Source organism: Pseudorasbora parva, chromosome 19, assembly GCF_024679245.1.
Source record: "Pseudorasbora parva isolate DD20220531a chromosome 19, ASM2467924v1, whole genome shotgun sequence".
NCBI lineage: Eukaryota > Metazoa > Chordata > Actinopteri > Cypriniformes > Gobionidae > Pseudorasbora > Pseudorasbora parva.
In genome coordinates, this window is record NC_090190.1 from 4,922,476 (window position 1) to 4,934,238 (window position 11,763).

General features: G+C 36.2%; 1 protein-coding gene across 2 annotated transcripts; it reads left to right on the forward strand.

Moving 5' to 3' along the window:
* The first annotated feature begins 25 nt into the window (after positions 1-25).
* On the forward strand, positions 26-11,523 carry fkbp9 (FKBP prolyl isomerase 9). Of its 2 annotated transcripts, XM_067425597.1 has the most exons (11): positions 26-589; positions 1,828-1,973; positions 5,477-5,666; positions 7,150-7,295; positions 7,386-7,575; positions 7,649-7,794; positions 8,484-8,670; positions 9,280-9,425; positions 9,684-9,707; positions 10,810-10,973; positions 11,065-11,523. In XM_067425597.1, the coding sequence occupies exons 1-11, from the start codon at positions 387-389 to the stop codon at positions 11,239-11,241; spliced, it is 1,719 nt and encodes a 572-aa protein (XP_067281698.1). In that variant the 5' UTR covers positions 26-386; the 3' UTR covers positions 11,242-11,523. The 2 variants fall into 2 exon arrangements, with proteins under 2 accessions (XP_067281698.1, XP_067281699.1); XM_067425598.1 differs by lacking the exon at positions 9,684-9,707 and having other exon boundaries at positions 35-589.
* The last annotated feature ends 240 nt before the right edge of the window (positions 11,524-11,763 follow it).

Below are 11,763 nucleotides of genomic sequence, written 5' to 3' on the forward strand. Positions count from 1 at the left end.
ATAACATTGCATTTATCAAACTACTTCACTATAATAATGAGTATCTGATGTGAACCGCCTGTTGCGCAGCATTGTGGCCCCTCTATAATTACACCCTCATAAAGCGCGAGCCGCCCATCTCTCTGCCACGTAGAACGCATTCCAACCTCCGGGCCTGCGCTTCCGCTTTTCCCCTGCAAAACGGAGCCCTTTCCTGCGCGTTCTCAATGTAAAGTGATACCGCAGGCAAAAGAAGAAGAAGTTAGAGGGAGTTTGAGGATCCGTCCAGCGCGTCCACCACGTCTACACACTCCCCGCTTCATCTACAGTGCGTGAGAGGGATCGAGGAAACTCTGCTGCAGCTCACGAACGCAGCAACCAGCCCTTCGCCAAGAAACCAACGGAAGATGATACGATTAACGGTGCAAATGATTCTCCTGGCTGTCCTAGTTACGTTCGTGGCGTGCAACGCGCCGCCGGTACCGTTAGATGACATCGTGATAGAGAAGACGTTCACTCCGGAGCGCTGCGACCGGGTGGTCAAGCCAGGAGACTTTGTTCGCTATCACTACATCGGCACGTTCCCTGATGGAAAAAAGTTTGACTCCAGGTTAGTGCAAAATGCATGTTTGTCCTCCATTGTTCCTCATCTCCTCACCTGGCCTGAGGCCATTTGCGTTTGTAGAGTTTATACAGCCACGCAGGCAGAACAGATCTGTGATTTACTCATTTAGGCCTAACATAGAAAACGTTTACTTCTGCAAAGCACATCCTATACATATACAGTTGATTTAATACAAGTTTACATTTGCAAATTGCAGAATAGAATGAATGCATGAGTGAATGAGTGAATGAATACGTGTCTGAATGGACCAAGGAATGAGTGAGTGAGTGAATGAGTGAATGAATGAATGAATGGAAGTTTACATATTTTTTAAATTTACATGTACAGGAAAAGTTTAAATAAATTGATTATATATATTTATATATATATATATATATATATATATATATATATATATATATATATATATATATATATATATATATATATCACTGTAAAAAAGTTGCTGCCTTAAGTAAAATCAACTTTGATGTTTAAGTAATTTTCACTTAAATTACATTAAACTGACTTTAAAATTAGTTGAATCTCATAACTTAAAAAATAAACTTTACAATGACTTTAATGATTTTTTTTAAAAGTCGAAGTAATGTAAAAAGCATTGCTGCTCATGTACGTTTTTAGAGTGTTACATTAAAAAGGAAATTCATCTTTTGTAACTTATAAAATACTTATTTGATGAGATAAAGCCATGTAAAAACATATTTTGTCATAACTTAGCTATTGATCATATATATATTTTTTCATTCTGTTGTTTGCCCATTGGAAAATAATTACATTAAATAGACTTTTTTAAAGCATAAACCTCATAGATTTTGGGTACATACACATTTCAAGCAAGAAAATACAACTTGATTACAAACTGATTAAAAAATATATATAAATTCTGTAACACTTTGTTTTAGGGTGACGTAGTTATCTTTTCATGTACTTACTATAATAAAAACAGTAAATTATGAATAGTTACAAGTAACTACCCCTAAACCAATCCCTAACCATACATCTGCATGTAGTTAGTTTTTGAGTTTATTTGAGTACAAAGTAATAAAGTATAATGACTAAAGTATGTATTCTCTAAAAACAAGTTATAAAAGGATGCTTCTCAAGAACAATATTCATGTTCTGTCCATATTCTAAGTTAAATGTTTAAAAAAACAACACAAAAATGATTACTAAGAAAATATTTTTCGCTGTATACATGTTTGTGTTTATGTGTGTGTTTGCAGTTATGACCGTGGCACCAGCTATAATGTGTTTGTTGGCCAGAAGAAGCTGATCGCTGGGATGGACAAAGCTTTAGTGGGCATGTGTGTAAATGAACGATGGATGATTAAAATCCCTCCACAGCTTGCCTACGGAAAGAACGGCTATGGTAAACACACTTATTAAAATCTCCACTCTCCGTTTATCACTTCATGCATGGATGTGATTGTTTGCCCTTTAGGGTGTAGCTGCCCTCAGCACATTTGCATGTGAATAGGCACAGACCCTAAGGCCACATGTGAAACTTACTGAGACCTACAATACCCATGATCCTCCTGCACTCCTGCTGAGTCACAGGAGCATGGGATCATGAGGTGGAGAGAGAGAAAGGGGGGAAGTTAAACGGATGGGGGTGTGAATTCCCAAGGGGCGTGATCCGAAGAAGAATGTTGAGCCATGTGCGCTTGTCCAAACTAGTTGTGTACAGGACTTGTCTGCCCAATTCAGCTGCATGAGCAAACAGATGTGTAGAATTAACTGCACTTATACTGGAGTCAGCTGTGCTTTTGTAGTTTTTTTGTGATAACATAATGAAACATGACAAATTGTGCGACCAAATATTTGGCCAGGCTGTCATACAAAATAATTATGAACACATGCTAAACAAGAGAAACAAAAAGTTATTAATACTAGCGAGAAACAGCAATTATCGGGGTTAAGCTTTTAAGGCCTTTAAGGATATGCATTAAAATATATTTTATTTAGCAATTTAGGATCATAGATGGAAAAGACCATTTACAGCCAATACAGACCCTTTACTAGGGAAAAATACGTTTTTTGACATTTATAGCACCACCTCTTGCCTGATCTCCAACACTCAGAGTGTGTCCATACATATGTGTGTCAAATTTGGTGTAAATTTCTCATTTCGTTTTAAAGTTATAGACACATATTTATGGGATCATAAAAATGACCCATACCAAGGACGACTTTGATTGGATTTTTTGCCACATTCTTTCAAAATGTTGACATTTGGGCATTATTGTTTAGCTATTGACCCATATTTTTGATTATCCTGCGGTGGTTTCGTCTCGATCGGACTAACAGTTTTGGAGATATAAAGGACAAAATCCCACAGTTGCACAAACCAAAAGGTGGAACCTGGCATGTTTGGTATTGTTGGACTTGGAAAGTCTAAAGAGATGACTCCCTTACTTCTCAGACTCCTGCAGGGCTTTGTGCCGATGACGCTAGAGAGTTTAATTCTGATTGGCCTTCGTTAACCATGTCTAATAGATACTCAAATTCATAGACATGGCACCCTGGACAAAGACACTGCATGCCAATTATTAAGTCAATCGGACTAACAAGTATCCCCTCCAGACATCCAACTTTTATCCACTACTGTATTTTAACATATAATTGATTATACTTTACAAAAACGTTTTATTAGTTAACATGAACACGAACTAAGAACGAACAACATTTTTAAATCTTAGTTAATATTAATTTCACCATTTACAAATACATGATTAAAATCATTATTAAAAAAGTTGCATTTGTTAACGTTAGTTTATGGATATGAACTAACGTGAACAAACAATGAACGACTATTTTGATTAAATAAAATCAACGAAGATGAATAAATACTGTAATATATTTATTATTCATTGTTAGTTCATAGATAATACATTGATCGACATTGATGAGACCTTATTGTAAAGTGTTAGCATATTATTTATTCCTGTGATGCAGAGATGAATTTGCAGTAGTCTTCAGTGTCACATGATCCTTCAGAAATTCTTCTGATGTAAGACTTCAATGAACACAAAAGCTCTTCCCGTGAAACATAGGCAACACAATACACAGGGTGGCACACTTGCCCTGGCAAACAAACACTAATAATGTGGTCTTTATAGTCAACACAAAGACCGTGGTGTAGCTTCTGGGCATGCAGGGTGTGCACGTGCACGTGCAATGGTCCTGGACCAATAGGGGAACTTAATTAAAATGAGAGAATTCATTTTTAATTCATGGCCACAATAAATATATATGTGTATGTATGCATGTCATGTGTAGTATTTTCTTGTTTCTCCGTAATGACGCTGCATCGCCAATTGTTGGGTAGAGTGTGTGTTTTTACGGTGAGGCGCTGCCACATAGGCTACATATTATTTTTTCCACTCAATTATGTCATAATAACGAAATATTATGTTTTATTTTTATTAATTAGATATACAGGAAATTGGTTGATTAAAAATGGATTATCATCAAAATACAATTTATTCAAAATGAAATTAACTTTAAAGAAAGACTTTCTATAAAACAAAACTAAAGTGTTAAAATCATGCCAGTCTCCCAGACATTTGCGCTTCTGGTGATGTATCATTCTGTTCTGCTCACTGAACAATCAATGTGTGTGTGTGTATATATATATATATATATATATATATATATATATATATATATATATATATATATATATATATATATATATATATATATATATTTATTTAAACAAAGCCTAATCTTGAAACTAAATTGGCTACGTTTTCTTTAACCCATGGCCGACGAAGGCGCTGGCGGATTTTTTCCTTTATGACAGCGAAAACAACTCACAATACTCTGTCATTTTTAGCCATACAGATAAGTTCAAGACATAATTATTTACTACAAACTGTCTACTTTTATTTGTGTACACACTCACAATAACAAAAAAGACCGTGGATTCTGGGAAAAGATTATTTTGCATGTACTCCACTCCAAACAGTCTTCTTTAATTATAATAAATAATAAACAATAAAAAAAAAAATATATATATATATAAAAAAAAAATATATATATATATTGTTAAATTTAAGTTGTTAAATTTTATATTATTTTAAGGTATTATATATATATATATATATATATATATATATATATATATATATATATATATATATATATATATATAATACCTTAAAATAATATAAAATTTAACAACTTAAAATAGCCTATATATAGTGATATCCAAACTTCAGTCTAATCATAATCAAACTAAAAATGCATTCAACCAAATAGAAAAAGTTATACTGTTGTATTCATTGCGATTACCGCTCTTCTGTGCTGTGGTGAAATTATAGCGGTGTTTTTGCTCATGTGACTGTTGTCGTAGACTGGGACAGAGTCACACAAAGCATTGTTATATACCATAATAAATAGTTTACCATTGAAGTGCCAATAAATAAATTAGGTTAGGCTATATCAATTCTCTAATGTGGATGAAGGCATATTTTGTACACATCACTATACAACACGTGTCCTTGTTAGGAGAAAACACATGTTGTTTTAACAATAAAAATATGTAAGTTTAATGACATAACATCTCGTTATTACGACATAATTGAGTGGAAAAAATATATGTGACAGCAATGCGTCACTGTATGTTTTTATGGTATTGTTTGGTATGGTATTTTCTTGACACGCTGAACGTCTATAAATGTCTCTTCGATGTACTTGGGGGCCGGAGTTAGGGGGGTCCGTTCAATTTATTTTGCATATGGGCCCGGGACTGACTAAAGCATTTATTTCTTCTTTTGTTCTACATGTATTGCCTTTCTTTAGAGTTTCATATCTGCGAAGCTGGTTTGATTATATTCCTAAAAGTATTTTTTTGTCATTCCATGTCAGGTGACATCATCCCCCCAGACTCCACCCTTCACTTTGATGTGCTGATGTTAGACATTTGGAATCCAGAGGACAAGGTGCAGATAAAGACCTACCACAAGCCAGAGAGCTGTGAGCGCACTGTGGAAGTGTCTGATTATATCCGTTACCACTACAACGGTACTCTGCTCGATGGCACGCTGTTCGACTCCAGGTGAGTCATGTGGATCTTCAAAAACAACACAAAAAAATACATTTGGGGCAGCACTATTATTGTGGGATATTGCGTGTATAACAGTTCAGTAAACAAGAATAACTTGCATTTTATAATGGTAATGTTCCAGAATGATTTTTTTGAACTAATCAGTTGATGATTCAAAGTAGGAGTGTTTCGCCTGTGCTTCCCCATAATATAGTCGATATCTGCCTAGGGAAATCACCTAGTCTTAATCTGCATCGCTATTTGTACTCGTTGTGAATGCGCAGGCCACAAGAAGTAATAAGGTGTGTTTTTTTACATTAAAGTATCATGAGAGCGATTAGAGAACAAACATGCTTTCAAATTGCTCTCGTGGTAATGCGGTCATACACCGACCGGTCTGCACAGCGCCACAGGCACCACTTCGAGTCAAACTCACCTATTGAATCATAAAATGATTCGAAGCGGTTGAATCAAATGACTCCCTTTTACAGACAATCACCATGTAACATGCAGAAAGAGCCGCTGAAAAATCCCTATCAACAACATTCTGCCTAAAACAAGGGCTTATTTTACATTTACATTTAATCATTTAGCAGACGCTTTTATCCAAAGCGACTTACAAAAAAGGGGAGAGTAATAGAAGCAACGAAACAGACAAGGCCAACAACCTGTAAGAGCTGTAAGAAGTCTCAATTAATTAGCACAGTACACAATGTTTTTTTTTTTTTTTTTTTTTTTTTAATAGACATCTACAACAAAAACTCACGTACGCAAAATGCCGAACACTGGATTTTGATAGCTATGATAACAACCCATTAGGACTAAGGCTGTTGCCCCAGCTGTTGTCGTTAATGCGGATTCAGTGGCCCAATGGGTTGGTTTTGTATGGCATTCTAGCTAAACGCGCAGCAATAGCCATCTACAACAAAAACTCACGTACGCAAAATACAGTACACCGGATTATGATAGTTATGTAACACACCCGCCTGAGGGCACAAATCCGGATGAGAGACGTAGATATGATCCAGGAGTGTGCGCTTTTTGGTCGTTGCTGTGGTGATCAGTAAGTGCTATTCTGTATTGGTCAAGTGCAATTGGAAAAGATGTGTCTTAAGATGTTTTTTTAAAAATGGCTACAGACTCGGCAGCACGAATTGAGATCGGCAGGTCATTCCACCAGGTGGGAACGGTCCAGGAAAATGTCCGTGAGAGCGATTTCATGCCTCTTTGGGATGGAACCACGAGGCTTATTTGTTTATTTAAAGGTGCACTGTGTACATTTTAGTGGCAACTAGGAGTGAGGTTGTGAATTGCAATTTAATTTTACATGTAGTTTTTGGTGTCCAAAAATGACATGGAAATATTTAATTTGTGGACATAAACCGGTAAAACCATCTTCATCCTAATTCTAATTATTGCTTATTTTATGTAATAAAAATCAATTATAGAAAATATTTTTTCCCCTGATTAGTTATTCTGATTGTTTAATTTGCAGTCACACACGTATGCGCACCTATGACACTTACGTGGGGATCGGCTGGCTCATTGCTGGAATGGACCAGGGGCTTCTGGGAATGTGTGTGGGAGAAAAACGCATCGTCACTATACCACCTTTCCTTGGCTATGGAGAGAATGGGGATGGTGAGAGTCATTTTATTAGTGATATATATTTCTAACAGTATTTGTACATGCAAAATAAGGATTAGAGCATCAAGTTATCTCCTCTTACAGGAAGTGACATTCCCGGTCAAGCCTCTCTGGTGTTTGATGTGATTCTGCTGGACCTTCATAACCCCAAAGATGAAATCGCAGTACAGGTGCAAAACCTTCCAGATCCTTGTCCACGCAAGAGCAAGGTCGGAGACTTCATGCGCTATCATTATAACGGATCCCTGCTGGACGGCACATTCTTTGACTCCAGGTAAAAACCATAGGAACGTTTTTTAAAAGTGATAAACAGTGAACATATGTTGACATTTGTGTTTATGTTTCAGTTACTCAAGGAATCGTACATATGACACGTACATCGGTAAAGGCTATGTGATCGCAGGAATGGACCAAGGACTCCTGGGTGTGTGTGTTGGAGAGCGCAGGAAGATTGTTATCCCACCTCACCTGGCATATGGAGAAGAGGGCACAGGTGTGTGTTCATCTGCTTTTTTATACAAAGTGCCCCTATTATGCTTTTTTTGCATATTAACTTTCATGTAGTGTGTGATATAGCTGTTTGTGAACGTAACAGGTCTGCAAAGTTTCACAAAAACCTACGTAGGTTTGTGACAAATTAGCATAATGCCGACGAATGACGTCTACTTTGCCCCGCCCTTAAACACTGTAGTTTTAGCTGAGGCCTGGAAGAGTTTGGTTCGTGTTGTCGACATGTAGAGAAAACAAGTTTTCTGTGCGGTGAAAGCAAATCCACTTTGCATGAACTTCCCAAGGACAAGGACTAAAACCAAAGCCATTGTTAACGTTTGTATCACTGAGGATCAAGTGCTGAGGAAGCGCTGAAATTCAGATATGGCAAGGGTTGTTTAGTTTCTGACGTGCGCTCGAAGCTATTGACCAATCACAACAGACTGGACAGTCTAACCAATCAGAGCAGAGCAGGCTGTCAGAAAGGAGGGGTTTAAAGAGACTGAATCCTTTATTGAACCGTTTCAGAAACTGTGAGAAAAGTGAAGTGTTTATTGATCTTGTATGCATGTAAACCTACACTTGGAGACCTCCAAAAAATGAAGAACCTTTAAAATTGCACAATAAGGGCACTTTAAGACTAGAATAATAAACATTTTATATTGTATAAATGTCTTCTATTCCCTTCTACAGGAACTAAGATCCCTGGCTCAGCTGTGCTGGTGTTTGATGTCCACATTATTGACTTCCACAACCCATCTGATACAGTTGCGATCACCAGTGAGAAGCCAGAGAATTGCACCTACAATGCAAAACGTGGCGACTTTGTCAAATACCACTACAACGCCACTCTCATGGACGGCACTAACATCAGCTCCACGTGCGTTGAAACTATACATTTGCATAGTATTTTGTTTTTAAACCAACATTACAAATATTTGATCATCTTTAGGGATGCACCGATATGAACATTTTTTCCCGATACCAATAACGAACAATTCTTTACATTTGAAAGCCGATAATCAATATATTGGCTGATAAATCTATATCCAAATTTTTGTATAATTTTTGAGAGCCTGATTACAAAAGGAAAAGTCTCACCGTTAAAATCCATGTCTCAAGCACGTAATTATGATGATGTTCTAATTATAATTGTATGTTGCCTATATGACTGTATTTTCCTTTTTTTAAATTATTCCAATCATATTTCAAGCAATTCAAAACCACCATGGTGAACAGTGTGCATCTGAAGTCTCAGCTGAAGGAAATAATTAATTATTTATTAGCTTTAATATCGGGCAACATTTTTTTATCAGGCCGAAAACATTAAAAACGAACATATATCGGTTGATACCGATACGTCGGTCGATATAGCGTGCATCCCTAATCATCATTTTGCATATAAATTGGAATCAAAAAGAATGTTTTATATTTTAAAAATGTTTTTATCTTAACTGATGTTTTCCTCTGTGTCTGTGTGTGAATGCAGGCTCACATTTGGCAAGACATATGATGTGGTTCTGGGGGCCGGACAGGTGGTGTTAGGCATGGAGCAAGGGCTGATAGGAATGTGTGTTGGAGAGAAGCGCAAGCTAGTCATTCCACCTCACCTTGCCTATGGAGAGAGGGGAGTTGGTAAGACACTCATTTATATTATTATTATTATTATTATTATATATTATATTATTATATATTCTGACAAATCCTTCACTGAATGAATTCGGAACTCAGAATGACCTTAGGGGAAATATTTAGACATGTTATGAGAATGCTTAAAGGGATAGTTCACCCAAAAGTGAAGTCAGATTCTAACTCGGTCAGATTCTTAATGCTTCTGGCTTTGTGATTTTTTTTGTTTGTTGCTGTTGTTGCAATTTGTGATGAACCCACCAGAGGGAGCCGACACAGACCAGCAAAGTATGTTATTCTAACAACCTACTCAGCTAAACAAAACTACTTATGTGCTGATTTATATATTTGTTCTTATCAAAAAGCATCAGCTGTCATTCAGTGAGTAAACGAATGTTATTTTAATGTTTTAATTATGTAATGATGAGACCGAAAGGGATACACATGGTCCCTAAAAAACTGCGTCTCTATATGTGTATAAACTAGTGCTGTTAAACGATTAATCGCATCCAAAATAAAATATATATAAAATATAATAATTATACACAGTACACACACATATAATATGGAAACAAAAACTATTATTTTGAATGCAATTAGTCGTTTAACAGCCCTAGTATAAACACAGTTCAAACCTGTATAGTTTCCCAAAATATTAAAAATAGAATATTAAAGATGTTGTGAAACGGAAGATGCGATAGTCATCCAAGGGAGGAAATAATGTAGGGTGGGACTTGATTTTGTCCATGGGGAGTTGATTGGATGGTTGTGGTCTGCTATTGGAGTGACAGGTTGCCCCGCCCTCGCGCCAGTAAACACATCATCAGAGAAGAGATGTTGCTCCAAGAGGAGAGAAAGTTATTTTGATTAAAAATATTTGCACATTAATTAAAAAAGAAAAAAAGATGTGCATGGATAAATCATTCATAATAAATAAGGCCATATTCAATAAAAACAAAAAAAAACAAGAAATGTTGGTTTTGATTTCATGCACGGTAAAAAAATTGTGTTGGTTTAACTTAAAAAAGTAATTAAAGTAGTTTATTGAAATTAAAAATGTGAGTTGATACAATGAAGGAAATTTGTTTAATAAATAGAAACTCAAAATATTACTGTATCTGAACCACATAAAAAACGTGATAAAAAATGAAAATAGCACTATTTGGCATGTTTTACTGCGTCACCAGAAATAAAACACACACAATTACCCAATATGCTTACAAAATCTTTTAATAATCTTTTAATAAAGGTTGTCGAATCTCAAAAAATGTTCATTGTATTAACTAAAAATTTTAATTTCAATGAACTCAAAATTTTAAGGCAACCAGGTAACTTTTTTTCTAAATATTTTTTACAGTGTGGTGACTTTAAGTATCATTTGTTTGCTCAGATGGAGAAGTCCCTGGCAGTGCTGTGCTGGTGTTTGATGTTGAGATGGTGGACATGGAGGAGGGTCTTCCTGACGGCTACATGTTTGTGTGGAACAACGACGTCTCTCCTGACCTTTTCAGCGAGATGGACAAGAACAAAGACGCACATGTGGACTCCACTGAGGTAAGCTGCTTTTTATTTGGCTGTGTATCTCCAATACATCTGCAAAATGTTAATTAAGTTCATTTCATCATTGTCTGTTCCTTCCATACAGTTTTCAGATTACATCCTCCTGCAGGTAGAAGAGGGCAAAGGTCGCCTGGCGCCAGGTTTCGAACCGAAACGCATAATACAGAACATGTACGATAACCAGGACCGCAACAAGGATGGACAAATCACAGAGGATGAGTTTAAACTCAAGGCAGATGAAGTCACTCATGATGAGTTATGAGGATGGACTCAGGGGATGGAGGGTTGTGATTGGGTGTGTGGTTTAATATTTTAATAAGTGGGACGGGTATAAAGATACTGGATTTGCCAGTGAAGTGTCACTGTTGATGACTTAAGGTGTTTGTCTGAGAGGTGTGTGCATGTATGAGTGTGCATAATTCTGTTTATATATGATTTTTGTACATGTCTTTGAATGTTTCTAAGAGTCTTGAGTGTGACTACAAATGTGCAAAATGTTACTTTGTAAAAAAGAAAAGAAAAATCCCTTTAATAAACACATTCCAACCCCTAAAGTGCTATTTAATGGCTATTTTATCGCAGCTTGAGAAATATTACTTCGCATAAGTCACCAACAGAAGTCAAAATAATATTTGTTACACAATTTAAGGGTTTAGCTTGTGGACTGACATGTTGAAATGCAAAATGTGGGTTATCTGAGGCATAATGTTTGCAAGCTTTTTAAACTTTGAATGTTTTCTTCGGGATTGATCATGTCCATTCTGATATGTTCTTGATCATGTTC